The following is a 20915-nucleotide window of genomic DNA, read 5'->3' on the forward strand; positions in this document are numbered from 1 at the left end:
CAAACATAAAAAAATGTGGGCACTCATCAGTCGATTGATGTGGAGTAGTAGTATAAGCGTACAATAGCTGGGGAAGGCAGGTGTGCCAAACAAGCTTCAGAGACACCAGCAGGGTTCGCAAAAGATTGTGGAGGGTCCGACTGAACCTCTCGCACTGTCCATTACCAGCTGGATGGTATGGAGTAGTTTGAGATTTCTCAACTGCATACAGTTGACAGAGCTGCTGAATCAGGTTGCTTTCAAAATTTTGTCCCTGGTCCAAATGAAGTCGTGCAGGTACACCAAATTTGCAAAACCATTCATCTGCCAAAACTTGAGCCACAGTGGAGGCTTGTTCACGGGTCGGAACAGCAACCGTGTATTTGCTGAACACATCAGTCATGACCAGAATGTTTTCCAGCCCAGTATGGGTGAATTCCAATACTGTAAAATCCATGGACTCGATTTCATTTCGCCGGGAAGCCAGCAAATGCCCCATGAAGCTACGGGCGACAGGCTGAGCATCTTTAGCGAGCTGACACCTCTCACATGCCTGACACCACCGTATCGTATCAGCGGCCATACCCGAACAGTAGCATTACTTTCGCAACAACTCCAATGTTCTTTCAATGCCCCGGTGACACTGCCTTGGGGGGGGGGGGGGGGGGGGGGGAGATGGGGGGGCAGGGGGGGGGCAGTATTTTGCGCTCCTTCTGGTTCGGACGTCGCTTAGAAGTCCAGAATGCCCGGACTTTGCGGAGAACAGGGTCAGCCTGCTGGAGTACACAAATCTCATCAGGGGCAAGATAGGGCAAAGCCACCATGGCAGCTTGAACTGCCCTAGAGTCTTGGCCCTCAAAACCTCCTGCAAAGGTGTCGGAATGGAGGTGCTTAATAACATTGCCAGCATGTCCTGTGAACCAAGAGGGTGTTGACGAAACAGAGCATTGGCATTTTTGTTGCTGCGCCCAGCACGATACTTGACTTCAAAGTCAAATATAGCCAACAGAGCTGCCCAGCGCTGCTCCGTGGCAGTAGTTTAGCCGATGACGAATGGCTGAGTGGGTTGTTGTCAGTAAAGACAACACACTTATTACCAACCAGGTATTGCTGGAACTTCTCAGTCATGGCCAACTTGAGTACGAAAAACTCCAATTTCATGGAGCTATAATTGGACATGTAACGCTCAGTGGGCCTCAGGCCCCTGCTGGCAAATGCGATGGGCATCACTACACCACCTTGCTCTTGAGACAACACCGCTCCAAGGCCGTCATGCCTTGCATCAACCTCCAGTATAAAAGAGGGAGAAGTCTGAATTCGCAAGAACAGGTGTCGTAGTCAGCTTTCGTTTAAGCATCTCAAATTTTTGCTGACGGTCTTCAGACCAGTTTTCCACAACAGCGCCCTTTTACCTCTTTCTCGATTTGGAGCCATGGCATGCTGCAACTAGCCGATGTAAGGGGGCTGCTAACTTTGCAAAGCCCTCCAGAAAATGGCGATAGTAGCTAGCAAATCCCAGGAATGACCTTAGATCCGAAACTGTTGCTGGAGGTTGCCAGTTAGCCACCACCTCCACCTTGCTGGGATCTGTAGAAACGCCCTTTGATGAGATCACATGACCCAAGTAGCGCATCTCCTTCTGAAAAAAGGTACACTTACTCAGGTTGGCTTTCAGACCTTCATGCTGTAGCCTCCCCAGTACTACTTCCAGCCTCTCCAAGTGTTTGTCAACGGTGGGGGAAAAGACCACGATGTCATCTAATTAGAGCAGCCATGATCGACTTTGTTGATCCCCAAATATTTTCTGCATCAGACGTTGAAAAGCACTGGGGGCGTTACAGAGACCAAAGGGCATACGATTCCATTCAAACAGGCCGAATGGGGTACAAAAGAATGAAGTCTGGGGCCTCAGATACAACCGGCGAATCAAATAAGGCTTGTCCATATCGACTAAAGAGTTCCTGATAGAATCTCCTAAGCACATTCATTCCCAGCACACCCTGGACAAGATCAGAGCCACCATCAGGAGGATCCCGAACCACCAACACCCCACAATTTGGAATTAGCTTTTCACAGAGCTCAATTTCAAGCTCCAAATAGCCTATATATGGAATGGCCAGCCCGTTGGCTACCTGAAGCTGTAGCCAGTTGCTTTTCTTGGCCTCAGGGCAGCATAAGTGATGCAATGGAACGTGGGAGACCTCGACATCGAAAACCAATTGATGGGGTCAAGATAGATACTTCCTTATATAGGAGGGCTCTACATGCCGATTGGCATGCTGGGCTGATTAGCCCAAAGTGCCAACAGGTGGACAATCTAACCCCTACTGCCACATTATGATCACGTCTGTGCTCTAACATCACAAGAGCGAGTTTTAGTTTCGTGGTGGAAAATGTGTTTATCCACTAGAGAACAGTCATGCTCTTGGGACTGGTGAATTTCATTCCTATTTTTTCAGTCGGAGTTCAATGATTTTTGTATATTTTTGGACTAATATGGTAATCTAATAGGCTATAGTGTAATAATAATAACATTTCATATAGATAGATGACATTATGTTGAGAAAAAAATATGCTATCGTTTTAAAAATAAATAAGACATTGTAAGGAAATACTCAGTAGTTGAGTAGTTTTTGCATCGAATACTTTCTTACTTGTACTTTAGTAAATTTTTTTGATGACTACTTGTACATGAGTAATATTATTTTGAAGTAATGCTACTCTTACTTGAGTACAATTTTCAGTAACTCTACCCACCTCTGAATGTATGATTGATTGTCTGTGATTGTCCACATGTACCTAAGTGGTACCCCGAAGCTCACACAGTCAGGTAGAATAGAGTCCGGCACACCCACCTATGAGGACTAGAATAGGGTCCGGCACACCCACCTATGAGGACACTGTAAATGTTCAAGAAAACAGATTTTGGAATTAATTCAAAGCCATAATTTTTAAATGTTTAATATCCAGTGGATATGCAATTCCTGTCCTTTTGACATACATATGTTACGACGTTTGTACAAAATTAATCTCCGTCATGTTGCATTGTTGTTGTCATAGCCAATGTTAGAAATGATGCAATTAGTACAAATTAGCGTGGTAAACAATACACAAGCTCACAATTCTATAAATATTTGCGTTAATTAGTGAATGTTTGCCATTCTTAAACGTTTTAAGCACTCCATATAGCACACTAAATGTATAGCATCGCATAGCATTGTAAATACAGCTAACCTCATTTACAATTTATAAACCCTGAACCTAAAGGTATGCCCCTTTCCCACTGAAACTAGTGGGTCAACGCGCGTTTTTTCCAACTGATGCAACCCACTAGCAATTGGCATTTGGCACCTTTCCCATAGACCACAAAAAAGCCGTTTCTTTTTTTTTTTTTTTTTCACCCGTCTAACCCCCCACCCCTCCTCAGCCGTGCGTAAGGTTACGTGATGTCACCACGCTAAGATGCGCGTCGACACAAGTGCGACCGAATTCATTCAGTTCAAGGAAGTAAACAATGCAGAGCAACATTGAAGCCTCCTTTCCGTTTGTGTTTTCTGTTTTCATGCTTTTTACTGCTCTCAAAATGGTTGAAATTGTTATGACGCATCACGTAAGAGCCTACGTCACCACGTAGATTAGGGTGTTGACTGTTGACCCGGGGTTTTGCTTTCACACTGCATGACGATCAGAGCCGAGGTGATTTTAAAGCGGGTTGCTTGGCGGGTTGATTGACACGGGTTAAGGGTCGCTGCATCTTTCCCACTGCCACCAAAAGCCGATTGTTAGTGGGTTGACATGGGTTTTTTGGCCAGTGGGAAAGGGGTAGTAGACTGCTAATTAAAAGCCAGGTAAACAAACAAAAAGCTTATACCCAACAATTTGCACTTTCAACAGCCCTACTCAGAAATATTGTACTTCTTTTTATATTATCACATATAATAATCAAGTCACTATGATGTAATTCACAATTAAACCATCTTGAATTTTAAATGAAGTCGTGGGTACAGTATAATTTTGGCCACAGAATACAGCAAAAGCTTGACATGCAATAAACTGATTTAAAGGGTAATTGCTTTGTAATTAAACAACCAAATGGCACATCTGCTCATAGTACAAGTTTTGTTGAATGTGTTTAATGCTAGGGAAACTATCATTTCACACAAATTTAAACTGAGAAAAATGACCAATTTTTATGTCTGTAATCCCTCATGTTTAAGGGGTTAACATTCCCCCATGGGAAGTCAACGTAATGTTCTCATAAGTGGAGTAGAAATCTGTGTGTGCACAAAAAAATTCAGGGTCAGCCACCAAAGCCCTGCAGGTCTGTGAATGCATTTGAGAGATGTAATGTGTGAGGTTTAACCGCCTTAAGCAAGGGCAACAGTGCACACTCCCACAAGGTTAGCCAAGATAGGAAAAATAGTTCATTTCCACAAGAGGATGTGTTTGACTATGAAAGCAATGTGTGTTATCCCTATGGCCAATCAATGACCTTGTAACCTGTCTTCCCCCTGTGCCTTAAAAATGCCATTACTCCTTTGCGTGTCAACCCTCATGTCTGACTTCATTCATTACTCCTGTGTCTCTGAATGCTTCTCCCACTTTGCGCCTCCTGCTGTGTGTTCCATCCGCCCTCGGTCATTTACTCTTTAGTCCCCTCTGCTTGGATTTATCACTATTTTCTAGTTTGTTGCCTCCGTTGCTGATTCATTCTTTCTTTCTCTATGTCTCTGATGCTTCCACCAGCAGATGAAGGACATCCCCGTAGTGTCGAGTGGAGAAATTTTAAGATCTGACAGACTACTGGCCTCACAAAGAGTAATGATGGACATGATTTTTAGCAAATCCCAACTCTCCTCCAATTATAGAATATTGTCTTCCTCTGACGCGACAGTTTGTATCTTGGACATTTTGCAAATGGGTACCGAATTTTACGGACTATAAATCGCTCTGGAGTGTAAATTGCACAAGTCAAAAATAGTGGCAAGGCAAGAAGAAAATAATACTTATATGTACTGTATGTGCGAATAAGTCGTATTTATTTTGGGAATGAATACATTGTCCAAGTTTGTCTTCACCAACTAGCTAACATTTCAGAACACAATCACTCGTATTATTTCAGGAGCAAGAGAGCAGTTCAAAAGTATTAAATAGATGCTAAACTAAACCACATTTATGGCCAGCGATATCGCACAGTCTTGCACAAAGTGCTGTAGTGCTTACCTAAGCTTCCTTTAGCTTAGCAACCTACAATGTTGCTGCACCTCAGCTCTGCAATAGCCACTTTGACAGCTTTCTTCAACCTCCATAGCATGCACAGTCTTTCACTTGCGGTTTCGAATAATACTCAGCTCGTTGACAGTCCCGTTAGGTAATTGTAGAGGCTTGCAACTATTATGTTAGCTCCAGGCTTTGGTTATTCTGTTGCAGTGAAATATCTTTCTTCACTTGGCTCCGAAGACAATTTAAGACTTTTAAGCTACACAAAGTAGCTATAATAATCTAGACAAACTCCCTCTAAAGGTTTGTCAAAACATGTATGACAGATCGTTTTATTTCCATTCAAAATAAATGCCTACTTTCACAGACTGGTTTAAAGCTGGGCAAAAATGGATTACAGTGGTACCTCTACATATGACATTAATTCGTTCCAGGACCTTGATTGTAAGTCACAATGGTTGTATGTCGAGCAGGATTTTCCATAGGAATAAATTGTAATTCAATCAATTCGTTCCACAGCCCAAAAACCTACGCTAATCCTTCATAAATACTGCTGGTACTACAATTACACAGAGCAAAACAAATAAATTATGAATAAAAAACAGATAATAATAATGATAATAACAACAATCAGTAATAAATAAAAAGCATTTTTATTGTCACCTTAACTTAGAGTGGCGAACGGAGACGGAGGAGACAGCGCGTGTTGTAGGAGGGAGAATAAGGCGAGGCGTGTTTTAATTTAACAAACACATTAAATTAGACATATGTAAAACGAAAATTAGTAAAAAAAAATAATAATAATAATAAAAAATGTTTTTATTGCTCCCGTAACTTAGAGTGGCGAATGGAGGCGGAGCAGACAGCGGGTGTTGCAGCAGGGGGGAATACGGCGAGCCGAGGGAGAATACGGCAAGCCGTGTTCTAATTTGAAAAAAAAACACATTAAATGAGACACATGTAAAACGAAAATTTGTAAAAAAAAATTAAAAAATATTTTTATTATTTAATATTTTTTATTATTTCTGTGCGGCCCGATAGCAAATGCGCCATGGACCCATACCGGTCCGCGGCCCGGCGGTTGGGGACCCCTGCTCTAAAGTTCACTACTTCTTAATGCTTCTTAATCACAAGCCAAAAGTGCTCTGTCGTGGCTAGCTATGGGAAATGTTTACTCCTTGGTCTGTCAGGGTGAAACAAAATTTCCACATGAAAAATTCTATATGTCTATACACTTTAAAAGTCGCACCTGAGTATGTAAGTCGCAGGCCCAACCAAACTATGAAAAAAGTCTAACTTGCAGTCCGCAAAATAAGATATTTTACACATCTAATCTAGGTATGATGTGGAGAGGTTTTGAGTTGTCAAAACAAGGCACATAAATACCCACATTGCTCTTCAGTATTCATCCGTTAAAAGTAAAATTCAATGTAGCTTGTTTCCACTACGACGTGTGTATGCGTGTTGGTGATAGGCATCTCAGCTAGGGAAATAAAGTAAAACACTGAAGCTGACTCTTTACTTTTACAACAACAAATGTAGGATTTAATTAAACCAATAAAACTATAGAAGATTAAAGATTTAAAATGTTCGATATGGAATGTGACTGCTTATCACATGAATACATGCTTAACTTAAGAAAAGTCGCGCTAGTCGCAATCGATTCTAACGTTGCATGCAGCAAATGATTGATTTCATGTTGATTATTAAATAGACAGTTGTGCATCTTCCACCCCATCCTTTTTGGATCTGTAAAAGTAATGTAACTTGTAAGCAGAGAGGTTCTAAAAAATAATCATCATATGGAACGGTTAACCATGACAACTTGTTTAAAGGGAAACGTGAAACGAATTGTAGTGATCTGAACTGTATTGGTTTGTAGAATAAGGGCAACACAATTGTTTCATTTCATCTATATTAGAAGGGACACATATTATGCATCCAAGTTGCAGTTTTACATGCGAGTGATTTTAATTTGTCTTAAAGTAGAATTAGTGGTAAGACTTGATGATTCATAAGAATATTAGTTTTACACTGGGATCAATTTGGATAACTGTAGTAGAAACCTCAAATGCCTCAAAACCAATCAAATTCAAAATAAAACAAACAAGGTAAAACTACAGGGCCATAATATATTGAACTGTTTCTGCCACATCCAACACTCCTGCAACCATTTCTTTAGCCTATTAAATCCATCTTTGTTCATATCTCTTCCCTGTGTGTCTTTCGCAACATTTGATTTTGATTAAATTGTTCCTCTTTTCAGTTCATAACCTTCTACATTTCATACATTTTCCCCCTGCGGCACATTCCTACATAGGGCCTAATCCTATATTACCTCTTCTATCACTATGCACTAAATTTATAACCCATTTGTCCTTTCTATCCATCTCATTGCCACATGCTCTCTTACAGTATGTTATTTGATGATGGAGGAAAGGGTGGGGGTGCTAGGTGGATGGATCTTGTTGGGAGGATGATGGCACACAAGTCAGCAGGATTGTGCTGAGGTTGTGATGGATGAATACGGTTGGGGGTCACTGAAAATATGCTGGTTCATTCTTCAGCTATAAGGCTTACCAGCGCCAAATAAACGCTTGAGAAAATATTCCTTCTGACAAATGTAGTTAAGAATGTTCTCCTGACAAATGTACACATTGCAAATAGCATATGTTCCAATAACCTGCCAGAGAAAAGGACAGATCCATCCATCTCAAGGATATTGCCTTTCCTTTCTTTCTCCACATTGGCAAACTAAAAAAAAATGTATATTTTAGACTAGATAATTACTATTGAGATGGATTTGGTATTAAACAAAGTTACTTATTGCCAATTTTGCTTTTCGTTTGGTTGTATCACACAAAGACCTACTGTACATATAGTACATAACGCTTGTTATTAATTCCATAAAAGGGAAATAACCAAATGAGACAAATACAAATCTGACACAAATTTGGTGGAAGTTGGCTCTTAAATTGCCATTTTTTACAAAAAATGTTTGAAAGACTCAACTTATTTTATGATATAGGTTCTGAATTTGCGATTTAGTTTGCTGTTTTATTTGTGATTTTCCTCCTGGATTGTCTCCAGGAAACATGCATGTTAACTGAAGAGTCTAAATTCCTCATGTAATATTGTAAGTATAACATGATAGTTACCAATTTAACATGAACCCTACAGGATAAGTGGTAGAAAATGGATGGCTTCATGGACAATTACTTCATACATGCTGTTCGGTCAATGTGTGGATTTTTCACCATTTTGTCCCGTAGTCATGACACACTGGGGGCCTTATTCTTCAATTCAGCAGTCCACAATGTGGAAGTGCCGCAGAGCCCCCAAGAATCATACGCCTGTGTGCCTGTTCTAAAAATAGCTAGAGATAGGACATTGTGATTTTTTTTTTTTTTTTTATTTGACAAGAAAAAAATGTGTTGCATTTCATTTTTAGTCATCCAAAATACTGCAAATGCTGTCACATTTAGCTAACTATACTTCCACCCCATTGATCTATTCCAAATCATAGCCTTTCTATTTTCCTTTATAAAACATTTTCCTCTGAAAGTACTCTATGGTATCCAAGGCTAGGTTCAGACCGCAGGTCTTAATGCACGAATCTGACTTTTTTCTATGTTTTTCTGACTCGAGTGAGGCAGTCTGAACAGGACAAGTCGCATAGAAGTGGACCATTTGAAATGTGATCTGGGTCACTTTCGTATGCGTTTTAAATCTGGTCTGGGCAACATTTTTCCAGAATGTGGTGGCGGTCTGACCTGTCAAGTCTCCCAAGTCGGAATTCATGCAGCAATTACGTCAGCAAAGAGCAAGAGCGGCACAAAGGGTGGCAGTGATGTAGCTGTGTATTAGTGTTAGCGCTTGAACTCGGTTTTTACGTAGTAGGCGGGCTTCACCACAATCATAAAAAACAAATAAAATGAAGAAAAGTATAAGCCTAATAATGCTCAATTTTCTTTCTGTGCGCCAAATGAGCAGTATTTCAGTATTGCTTGCATAGCCGACTTGGGGCAAACTGACGCACACACGTCAGGAAGGATTATATGTGTGCACCAAGACCCGCAGTATGAACTTAGCATTATTTTTTCCTTGAAGAATTCGGGTGACCACTAATTAAGTTTATGCCATAAATATATTGCATTTCTGTATTTAAAACTCACAGTTGTCCTTTTTCTCTCTGTTCTAGAACCCTGAAGTGATTAGTCTGAGTTGTTGACTGAAGAGCAGACATTACCACCCTGGGGAACAAGAGAAAAGCTAGAAGAAACCACTCCTGTCCTGTTTACGTTGTTTCCTGTACCCATTGTTGAGTTTTCATCAGGTCAACCTTTTCCAATTATGATGGTTCTAGTTTCTGGATTGGATTACAATGCTAATGCTTACCAATGGGAAATGACCAGGTGCTAGAAAGATCCCCCTGTTAGTAAGGTTGTCTTGATCACGGCTAATGGAAAACATTTTGCACTCATAAATGCTGAATTATCCTTATTTAAACGAAAACTCAAGTCAAAGTTGATGCTGCGGACAACTGAGGACAAAAAACACCTGAAAAGCTTGCAATTATGTATACTGCATACTGTAAATTATCTGCAATTGGACAAGTACTGAGCAGATAAGAAAAGTAGAACGGCTGTCTTTTGAAACTCCTTCAACTTGGATCTACAAATGCTGAGCACTGGTGTTTTGGATTTAAAAACTGCTCACACAGTAATAATCCAGATTGCAACAAACTTTAGGAGCACTGACAGGTGCAAAGTCAAGATTTATTTCTTCTATTTAATCAAATAGTAAAATGCAACTTTGCAAAAGGCAGGTGAGCTGCTGTGAGATGGATTTCAACTTTGACACCATTGTACCACGTGGTTCATTCTGGACAATTCATATTTGAAGATTGATGAGTGGACTCTCAGAAAAGGAGGAGCCTTATCTGGGTTCTGGAAGGATATCCAAAATGTTATGTCACTAAGCTGGCATGGACTAAACTGGACTATATCAAGCAGATCATCTTTTGTGCCAGTCTAAGTATTTTCGTCTCCCGGCTGATGGACCGATAAGGACCTGTAAGACGTCAAACACCTCCATCCACCTTTGTGGCTCCCCTTTAAACCAGGTGAGTAATATTCAAATTAGCCCATTAACCCAAAGAGACAAGCAGCCAACTAAGAAGTTGTGTCACATAAAGACCCAGGCATCTTAATTAGTGTTACAAGTGGTGACCCACTGGCAGTCGAACTGGCCATTCACGAGCTGTGCCGCTCACTACCTCCAAGACATGCCAACACTTGACTTTGTGTCTTGCTACAGTGATTGGATAGTTACTGCTTAAATGCCCTCTAATTGCTGTCAGCTTGACAAATACACAGTCAGTCTTGCTAAACGGACTGTTTTGTTACTACTACACTTCCTGACAATATCTCAACAGGCAAGTATCACACCTTCTTGTTTGGCTCTTTTGGTGTCTGACTCACGTGGATTTCACAGTCTCTTTTCATTCTGCATCTCCACACATTTTGGCCATCAGTTGAATCATTCTCAAATATATATTTTTTTTCTTGAACTTAGCTGAGAAATAGGCACTTGAAGGTTGTGTAGACTCTATGGTAGACTATTGAACACAAGCTTTATCAGTGCAAAGGGTACCCGCTGAATTTTTGTGGCTAAGGAAACATTATTACTCGCCAACTGTAAGGGCTCATACTGTACGCTAGGGGTGTGATAAAATATTGAAATGGTGATATATCATGATACTTTGTATCCCAAAAGGTTATCGATATGCTCCTGCCAAAATCGAGATATCGTTTTGAAAAGGTGTCAATGTCTTTAAAAAAAATTTTTTTAATTAAAAAGTAACCAACAAGTTGCTACCAAAATTTCCCACCATAATAGTGTCTCAGTTAAGTCTAAGGCTGCATTGGCGGTGCTCGACGCCCAATCCATTTAGACTGGGAACGTTCGTTCATTCGAAACCAGAGCATTCACAGTCATTATGTCCGATTTTCAGGGCATTTACAGGTCACTTCCTGTTCATTGTAGGGCATTTACAGGACATTTTCTGTTGACTTTGAGTCACTGCCTATTCATTTGGGTGATTCCTAGGTCCTGTTCTGTAACTCAAAATAAACAGGAAGAGACCCATAAAATACCCCCAAATCAACAGGAAGTAACTGAAAATGAACAGGTAAATGACCTTAAATGGCCCAAAATTACCTCATTGCCTGGCATTTACTGCCACTAGCGGCCATAGACGTTCAAGCCGTTTGAAGTGGGCCCTCCCAGTTCAAATGGATTGGACGTCTACTAATGATAAACTCATTCCAATTCACAGTAGAAGCTTGTTTTTCTGTTTATTAGTTGTTTGTAGAATATCCTAGAATGATTTCCTGACCAATGTATCGATTATCATTGTATCGTCAGATCATCATTATCGTTAGCTTTGTATCGCAAATCGTATCGTATCGTGAGGTACCAAGGGGTTCCCACTCCTACTGCATGCCATATGAAACATCAATCCATCCAATTCAAGATCTTATTTGAATTACTTGGCCAATTTTCACATGAAACATTTATTCCGTGTATTGAGCTAAGCTGTCCATGTGCCTATGTTTTAATTTGTCCATATAACTCTTTTTATGGAATTTCAACTGTAAGCTTAATCCTTATAAAAATTCATTTCTTTGGATACGTTTATGGACAAAGTTCAACATTGTTTAAGATATTTTGTTAGTGAAAAGATGATTAGATTGATTTTACACTGGAGCCAAATATACCCCAAGTGTCATACATTTCGAGTAAGAAACATTATTGTTCTCTCCATTTTAACTGCCATCATTTTTGCACTTCACACCCGACTGTGAGCGGCAGCCACCAATTTTTACAAGAAAACTATTTGTTCATATGTGAATAAGCATTACTGGAATATACAGTATATGTACAGTATATACACACATATAATATACCTTTTTTTTTTTGTGACCTCTAGCCCTTTGAGTCGCATCCTCTTGGCTGTAAAGCACAATAATTTTTTTCTGTTCAATTATTTTTATTTGAGGATGAGCCTTTTTTTGTTTTTTTTTCTAAGTGTGAATTCTCTCAGGAGCTATAGCCCTGACGGTCTATGGGGGAATGACGGCACAATGCAATGGTGTCAAGTGATTGAGATTTCTCCACAACAAATAATTCAAAGAATTTTCTAACAAGGATTTTACTGTATGAAGGCCTTTTCTTGAAGATTGACCATCAATACATGTGCACATTTCCTGAGTGTCTTGCAGAGGTGATGATGGGGCGGTTTTCACAGCCACTCGTCCGACGGCCAATCAGAGTGGATTAAAATATTAAATATTTTTAAATTTGATACAGTCAGCCACATACCAATGACAATCCAGCTGTTTGCAGAGGCACGCAAAAATGACCATTTAAAGTAGCCTTACAAATGACACATTTTCAACATGAATTGTATAGCAACCGTGAAATATAACATAAAAGGTTATGAAAATTGTAAAAAGAATAATGCAAGGTGACCTTGAAATAATGATTCTCATATAAAGAGAATTGCTAAACAACAAATGCCATAGTTACATGTGGAATGAGTGTGATTGGTAAATGACAAAACAATTACCAAGACACACTATGTACAGTGTCTTGTCTGTTAATTTAAGTGTACATTTGAGAGTTGCACAGTCTGATTCAACTCAGTTTGATGATCTCCATCTGTGACAATTGCACCGCAACATGCAAAAGCACCCCCTGGTTGCCATTGACTCCATGGGATGACGAAAATGAAGACGTATTGTTACCGCAACCGAAATGTAGAGGAAATGAGTTCCCTGCATGTGGGCTGATTGGCAATACTGAAACACATGACACATCCCTTGTCTAAAGAGACTCTCATGAGGATGCATGTGGCCGTGCATACATTGCACACAGTTTTTAGTCAAACAGGCCACTCGCTTGCTTATACAAACGTACAAATTACACACCGTTTAACATGTAACTGCTCACCAACTGCTATTTAACCTAAGATGATGCTATACTTGAGCTTAATAACAAAAATTCCAAAGTGGGGCTGGAAAAGATAAGAAATTAGGGGGAAAATAATGTTTTCAATATCTCGACCACTGGAGTAATTTTTCTGTCGTGTTGCCAGACAGAGTATTTGCATATTAAATGGCATTGGAATGAATTGATTGGGGTGGGGAATAAACTGGCCCAATCTTATTTTTCTGAATACCCTATGTAATTACCGGTACTACTGACACCCACTCATCCGATGGCGAATCAGAGCGGATTAACATCAAATAATAAATATATATAAATTTGATCTATTCAGCCACATTCTAATGACAACTGTGGATGTCCCGATCCCATATTGTGTCGGTATCGGCACCCAATATTTTTGGTTACCTGATCGAAACCGATCCAGTCCAGTGGGTGTTTTCAGTACCATCATGCTGAACCAGATTTAAACATCTGAAGATAAAAATATTTTTAGTTTAAAACTGACTTAGTGCAAGGAAAAGTAACCAATCAGATACTGCAGAAAGTGTAACTGAGGTGTGTCAATCATTTGATCTGTGATAATACCCTGTCACCCAATGTAGAGATGGGTGTTGGGATTAGGTGAGTGACATCTTTTGGATTTTTAATCACATCGTCTGCATAAAATGTACTATAATCCACCTGTGTGCTACTACCTCCGCTCTTGTAAGTCACCCTTATATTCCTGCCTCTTCTAGAAGAAAGTGTTTAAAGCTTTGCCTTATCCAAAAGCAAAGTCTGATATCATGTACACCTCCAAATTTCTTTCCTGAATTCCAAATTTACACATAACTTCTTCAATGTCCTTGAACTGCATAGTTCTTCCGCAATTTGTCATTCTTAAGTTCAAATCTTTGTTGTTGGAGATGACCACTAATTATATTTAGTTAAAACTCGTTTGATTGGTGACATTTTGGCTGACAAGCTCCTTTTCAGCCAAAATGCTATCCAATCTTTAATCAGCCATTTTTGCAACGATGTTTTACTTCTAAGGGTCGTTTACATGGTGACGGTGCGACACCAAGATGATTGTGTTGCGGAATGGCCTTACCTTTACAGGATGACGGTGAAAACGGAAGGCAAAGACACAAGCTTTTGGGCCTAAAAAAGTGGAACGATTCGATTGCGGGGCTTGCTCGGCAGGCCTATGAATTGAACGCTCTCGCTCCGACAGTTCCTGCACCTAAACATTCACAACAGCAAACATGGCGGAACGTCGGCTTTTCTTTGTGTGGTGTGCCACATGTTCGCATGTTTTTGCCTTTTGAAGCAAAAGCTTCTGATATTGCAGCATTTTACAAAAAAATGCATGGACGCCATTGGTTGGAGTGGGCGGGGATGTTTTCTTCTGGTCTGCGGAGGTTGTCGTCAAGGAAGTTCATCATTGGCTGTCGTCTTGTAAAACTGCACTTCCCCCTAGAGCCTGGCGTGAATACTACATCGTTTATATGAGGAATTGGGACATCGTTCGAACAGAGACGGAACTGAGACGGAAGCATGTAAATGTAAACATGAAATAAGTCGTGTTGTGTTGTTTTTGTCGGAACGTCACCATGTAAATGCCCCCTAGAGATGATTGTATTGCATACTGACCTCTGGCTGTGATGGCACTTTATCCATTTAGATTTTTGACTTAATGTGTTGTGTTTCAATGACCAAAGAAGTCTGCCAAATCAGGGTATATTTTTTGGAAGCACTTTCCAGTAATCCAAGAGTCGTATATCCATGTTTCAGTTGCTGTTTTATTGCGATTCAAACAATTCCCAAGTGGTTTCACAATTGCAGATGATGAAAGATTTCTTATTGCTATTCATTGATTAAAGCTGTCTAAGGCTAGGTTCATACTGCAGGTCTTAATGCACAGTTCCAATTTTTTTGTCATATCTGTTATTTGGCATGCCCGTTCAGACTGCCTTGGTCTATTGAGCCCGTTCAAGTATTACGCATGCGCATTAATTCACAGTCCAATACGCGCTGAGCAATCTGACCCTCATGCGCAGAAGCATAAAAATAAATGACTACACATGCTGGCTGTACGTCATTCCAGGGTGATCATATTTTGATTTCCATTCGGTCCACAGAAAACAAAAACTAGCATTATCAGGCTTATCCTTTTCTTCATTTTATTTTTTTATGACTGTGGTCAAGCCTGTCTCCTACGTAAAAGGCCGAGTTTAAGCTAGACGGTAACATCCTGCCTGCTGTTCTTTCTCTTTGCTGATGGAAATGTTGCATAAATTCAGATTTGGAAGACTTGACAGTTGAGACCGCTGCCACATTCTGGAAAAATGTAGCCCAGATCAGATTTAAAGCACATACGAACGTCACCGAGATCGGATTTGAAATGGTCCATTTCTATGCGACTTGTCCCGTTCAGACAGTCAAGTCAATGCCTCACTCAAATCGGAAAAACACAACAAAATCGGATTCGTGCATTAAGACCTGCGGTCTGAACCAAGCCTTAGTGTCTTAAATATTCCAAATGTGGTAAGTGTGGCAAAAAAAAACTGAATGAATACCCGGTCTGTGTCCAAGCAAAAATGAATAAATAAAAAAACTAGGCTAACTAGGCTTCCACTTCAATTTAAGAGCACATGTACGCTACCTTTCAAAAGTTTGGGGTCCCCAAACTTTTGAGCGGTAGTGTATGAAAGTTACTATAAGTCAATACAGATTTAATGGTAGTGTTTGTGTATGTTAATTAATGTGCATTAGACAATTAGCATCACAAAGGGAGCGTCTTTAAAAAATAATGCAACAATACAAATACAATAGGTGACAAATAATGAAATATAAAATTGAACTATGAATAATAAACACCGCATCTGATGTGAAATTATTTTGATAAAGATTAAACATTGTTTGATCATGTTTGAAGCCGGATGCTCCTCCTGACACAGCTGTATTCATCTGGGATTTAGGACCAGCCTACAGTCCACACTGTGACCCCTGTTGGGCTGCATTATACTGTATATAAATTGTATTGAACATTTTTGCATTTTCAAATTCAATTATTTTCAAATACCACAAAGTCATTTTTTTTAAACACCTTTTTGGAGTGTATAATGACGTTATTTGTTTTTATATTGAAATACCTTTTAACTGGTATTGTTCAGGTAGAAGATTATGACTTGTTATTGAGCCCCTTGATTTGTGAGGTTACTATTGAATGTCCGTGCTGGGGATATACTGATAAGCAGGATGAAATGATGAGATTGCTGCGTGTGGCATTTGAAAATTTAATGTTTGAGTGCTCACATGCTCTCCAATAGTTTTGCAGATTTAGAGTGTTAGACAAATACTGGTGAGCTTTGGTTTTCTTTGAAATGCCAGGCTGAATTGGTCCACAAGGAAATAAGCTTTACCTGTTCTAATGTGTGCCGCCTTTTTTGGGCTGTATCACAATATTCTGTTAGACATTTTGCAATTGGACTGGTGTCAAGTGTAATGATGCTGGGAAATTAAAAGAACCTGATAACGTCCCCCTGGTGCTGAAACAAGAAACACCTATCAGGTTGAAGAATAAAAAGGCAGATGAAAAATGTTATGGCATGAGATTGCAGAGACAAACCTGGATGGCCCCTTAGATGAAAAAGAAGCTAAACACATAAAAGAAGACGATATACTAACACAAAACAGTGATAAGTAATGAAAGACCCAGACAGATTCTGCCAGTATTACTTTGAAAAACAGAGATATTGTCTAGCAAGAAGACATGAGTCAAGATGGACTGAAGTCTTTGAAAATGCTTCAGAGCAATGGGAAATGTGAAGTTGAACTTTATGATGTGATTGAAGAGATTGTGACCAGTGAAGCAACTCTGCAGTGTTATGGCAGCAATGCAAATCAGATTTTTGGCAGCGACGGTGTGAATGTTAATCAGTGAAGGTTCAGTGGGCAGAAGAGAGGGCAACATTTAAACACGGTCCAGAAGAAAAATGCTTAAATAATTTATTTTGTAAAAAGAACACATTTTTCGATTCTAATTGTGCATATTCTTTTGTAAATATTAATGCACATGTGTCAGAGTGGTTGATTTATTTCCCAATGCAAATTTTTAATGCATACAACAGTTTCCAATTATTCATGTCATGGACACCTGCAGATATTTGGTCTTAATGAAATGCTTTTTATATATGACTTACTTATAGGTTGTATTAATCTATTTACCGTATTCTATATGTAATAAGATGTACAGAGTGCATACAAACACCATAACACACACGTACACGAAACAAAAAAGTGTGAAAAGTCATCATTAACATTACTATCATTTGGGGGGGTGCAAAAATGTACCCTGCAATAAAAGACAGAACAATATTAACTTATTTATATCTCCATTTTCTCTTTTCAGGCCCAGATCTGTCATGTCTGAAGATAAAAGCACAGTTCTTAAAAAAAGAGACAGAAAACAGCAGCACATCGGTTTCAGTCATCTATCATCATTCTTTTTTAACTCTTAGTTCCACTGTCACACGATGTTGTTCAATATTTCCATGTGCAGAACAAAATGTGGTATAAAAGTACATGATTGCAACTTGTTTACAGGTTTGTTTGCAGTGGTCTCAGCTCCATTTACATCTTGATTGCATCATTATTGTCACTTTGGATTGGATTTTGTGCCTAGCATGAATTACCTGACCGTCTCACCTTGAGTTTCATTTTGATTTCTGTGGGAGAGTGTTCCATTTGTGCTTCTTGGAACAAGCCGCATGACCTACGCTTGCATCTCTTTCATCTTCTTCATGCTCTTCCCCGTGCAACTGGGATTTATGAAGAATAAGCACAGTCTCTGACATGTACTACCCCTGTCTGTCTACATTGAAATCATGGTCATTAGCATTAACATATGCATCTTTACAAATAATTTTGGGAGATACCTGCTCCAGAGAAAGAATAATTTTCAAACCTCTTGTGGAACAAACTCACCCAAAAAGACCACACTTCCCTTCTGTGTATCCTTTTTCCCTCCTTTATCTTTTCTATGTGTATATAAAGCAATTTCAAATCTTATAGTTTTGTACATGTAATTTTTATGGTGTGTGAATATTTTATTAAAAAAAGGTGTGGACATTTCAATTGAGTGGCTTCTTGTCTTGCTTTCTTTTTAGTTGTTCTAAAGTTGTTAAAAATTCTATTGGGCAGGCATATGTTGGGATGAGTAAACATTCATTCATTTTCCATGCCGCTTTTCCACACGAGGGTCGCGGAGGTGCTGGAGCCTATCCCAGCTAACAATAGTCACTTATTCGCATAAAAAGCCAGCCCGACTTTTTTGTTTGCTTATTTGCAAGAATACTTTATACTGTATATGCTATCACTGCTTAACATTGGCAAATCAAGGGGGCAGCTGCTTGGGGTGAAGCGCTGGATGTTTTCTCAAAAGCCCCGGATCTCGCGAGACACTCTCTCACTTCTGAACTGGTCGGGGTATAATGTGCAGTACTGGAATTCACCAAAATGGCAGCATGCGCAGTAGAGGAGTTCCAAAAAAATTGATTATTACATGCATCGCGATTCGACACGTGACGATTCGATTACGATTCATAAAGGTTCAAAAACGGTGTTTTTCCCTCATAACTTTATGGCAGCCGCTCGTAGCAGAACGAAATTCAAGACACGTCTGCCGCCGCTCACCATTAACAGGCGCGCGCACGGTATGATGGATGCTGCTGGTTACTGAGAGAGAGACTTACTCCTTTTTAAAGGACTGGAAAACAAATTTTTTATGCGAGAGGCAGGTACAGAAGCGCAACCCGGTGATCGCACTTTTGTGCGCAAGCTATTTTTTTTTAGCAAGAGGGGAAGAGAGGTAGTTCGTTGCTCCTTGTCATTTAGACATCCAGCAGTAGTTTAAAGGCATTTCATTTGAAAAGTGTGTTGCTAAGACACGTGTGCATCTAAAAGAGGTGAGTACACGAACCCTCTTGTACTGTTTAGCCTTTATTGTTGTTGTTTTTGAGATGTTAATAGTTAGCGCTGGGCGCTAAGCTAATTAGCTAATTAGCTAACGTGTATTTCATATGCAGAAAGTGTAAAACCACGATTAAGTAAGCGGTAACAGTACAAACATGCGAAATAGTACAGAATTCTGTGAAAGCAAAGTATATTGGTTAAAAGAAGTCTTATTTCTAAAAGCACTTTGTTTCCAGAAAATGTGGAATTCATTCCAACTGTGTAAATGTTATTATATTGTTGTGAGAAATAAGTACTCCCTTTAAAATGGTTAATGTTTTTGCACTTTCTTGTAAAAAAAATAAATAAATAAATAAAAAAGCAGCTTAAGGGCAGCTTTTTATTGTATGGGCATGTTTCCATCCTTCCTGTTGAATCATTAGGATATTTTAAATAAATAATGGACATAAATTTATTTGGCTACTGTATTAAGTAGGGGTGTAACGGTACACAAAAATCTCGGTTCGGTACGTACCTCGGTTTTGAGGTCACGGTTCGGTTCATTTTCGGTACAGTAAAAAAACAAAATGCAAAATATAAATGTGCTAGTTGTTTATTACACACTTTTGTGCTTTCAACAATAGGAACATTAGCCTATACAAAGCTAGAATTCTGCTCAAAAAGTAGCGGGTATTTAAAGATAATCCAACAACAATTTGCCTTTCAGACCAAGCGTATTGGTCAGCTTTCTTTATGAAAGAAAGAAGAAAAAAGAAGTCCTGTGCTAAAGAGAAAAGCAATCCCAATGACAAATATTTTAACGTGTATTTTACAAATGAAATGCCTCAATGAAACGTTTTCTTATGAACGGTTTTCAAAAGCTTTATTGGTGGGTTTTCTCAAGTTAAAGCGCACACAGAAATTAATAAATTTAATTGTGTAAGCAGGATGTGTGTATTATTCTTATTATTTAATTACAGGTGTTTTAGCTCATTTCAATTTATTTTATTTAAATGGGCTATTGTTTATTTTTGTGTTTATATTTTACAAATGTGATGTAGTATTCATTTATATTGTATATTTTATGTTGTATAACTTTAGTTGCTATGTGAATATTAGTTCCTACTTGTTTTGTTGTGGTAGGAGTGCTTTCTATTGAACACGGGGCCGTGTTGGTTATTATTATAGCAGAGAAGACAGCAGTAAATCAACAAAGACAAGTTAACTATGCCCCGATCTACAACTCAAGAGATCTGATGGACTCAAAAAGTAGGTTACAATTGCATATTAGTTTGAAAATCAACCGGATCCACCATATTATTACACGAGTGACTTCCGGCCCGATCCTAGCTAGTATTATTGACGAAGGAGGGCCGCCTCTCGCGTCAAATAATAAACTCTGCCGTTCTTTTCGCGTGCGTCGCGTTGAGCCGCTTCTGGGACGCATTTAACACGCAGCCGCACTGCGACTGGTGTGCATTGGCTGATTGACTCTAACGCCCGCGTTTCACTGCGTTCTCGCGGGGGCCACGATGTTGCGCTGTTGACGTTTCTGGACTGTCCTACCGTGTTGGTCCTCATCATATAGTAGAGAAGACGGAGTAAATATAATCTACACAAAGAAACTGTAACCCAATTGACTCACAGCCTCGAAAAGTAAGGGTTATATTACGTCAGAAACTCGTTCGGTACGCGTCCGTTCCGAGCCGACTACCACGTACCGAAACGGTTCAATACTATGACATGTACCGTTACACCCTTAGTATTAA

At 39.4% G+C, this 20915-nt stretch overlaps 1 protein-coding gene across 4 annotated transcripts in view; it reads left to right on the plus strand.

The window, feature by feature from the left end:
- Window positions 1-18709, plus strand: part of zgc:172282 (leucine-rich repeat and fibronectin type III domain-containing protein 1-like protein) — a 281828-nt gene extending 263119 nt beyond the window's left edge. For 2 of the 4 annotated variants that reach the window (XM_057838775.1, XM_057838776.1), the window contains 3 exons: window positions 4726-4797; window positions 9401-10324; window positions 17606-18709. In XM_057838775.1, coding sequence (XP_057694758.1) covers window positions 4726-4775 — 50 coding nt within the window. In that variant the 3' untranslated portion in view covers window positions 4776-4797; window positions 9401-10324; window positions 17606-18709. The remainder of the gene's footprint in view (window positions 1-4725; window positions 4798-9400; window positions 10325-17605) is intronic. The other 2 variants (XM_057838778.1, XM_057838779.1) reach the window with 2 other exon arrangements.
- Window positions 18710-20915: the final 2206 nt, after the last annotated feature.

The sequence above is a fragment of the Corythoichthys intestinalis genome, chromosome 6 (assembly GCF_030265065.1).
Source record: "Corythoichthys intestinalis isolate RoL2023-P3 chromosome 6, ASM3026506v1, whole genome shotgun sequence".
Lineage (NCBI taxonomy): Eukaryota > Metazoa > Chordata > Actinopteri > Syngnathiformes > Syngnathidae > Corythoichthys > Corythoichthys intestinalis.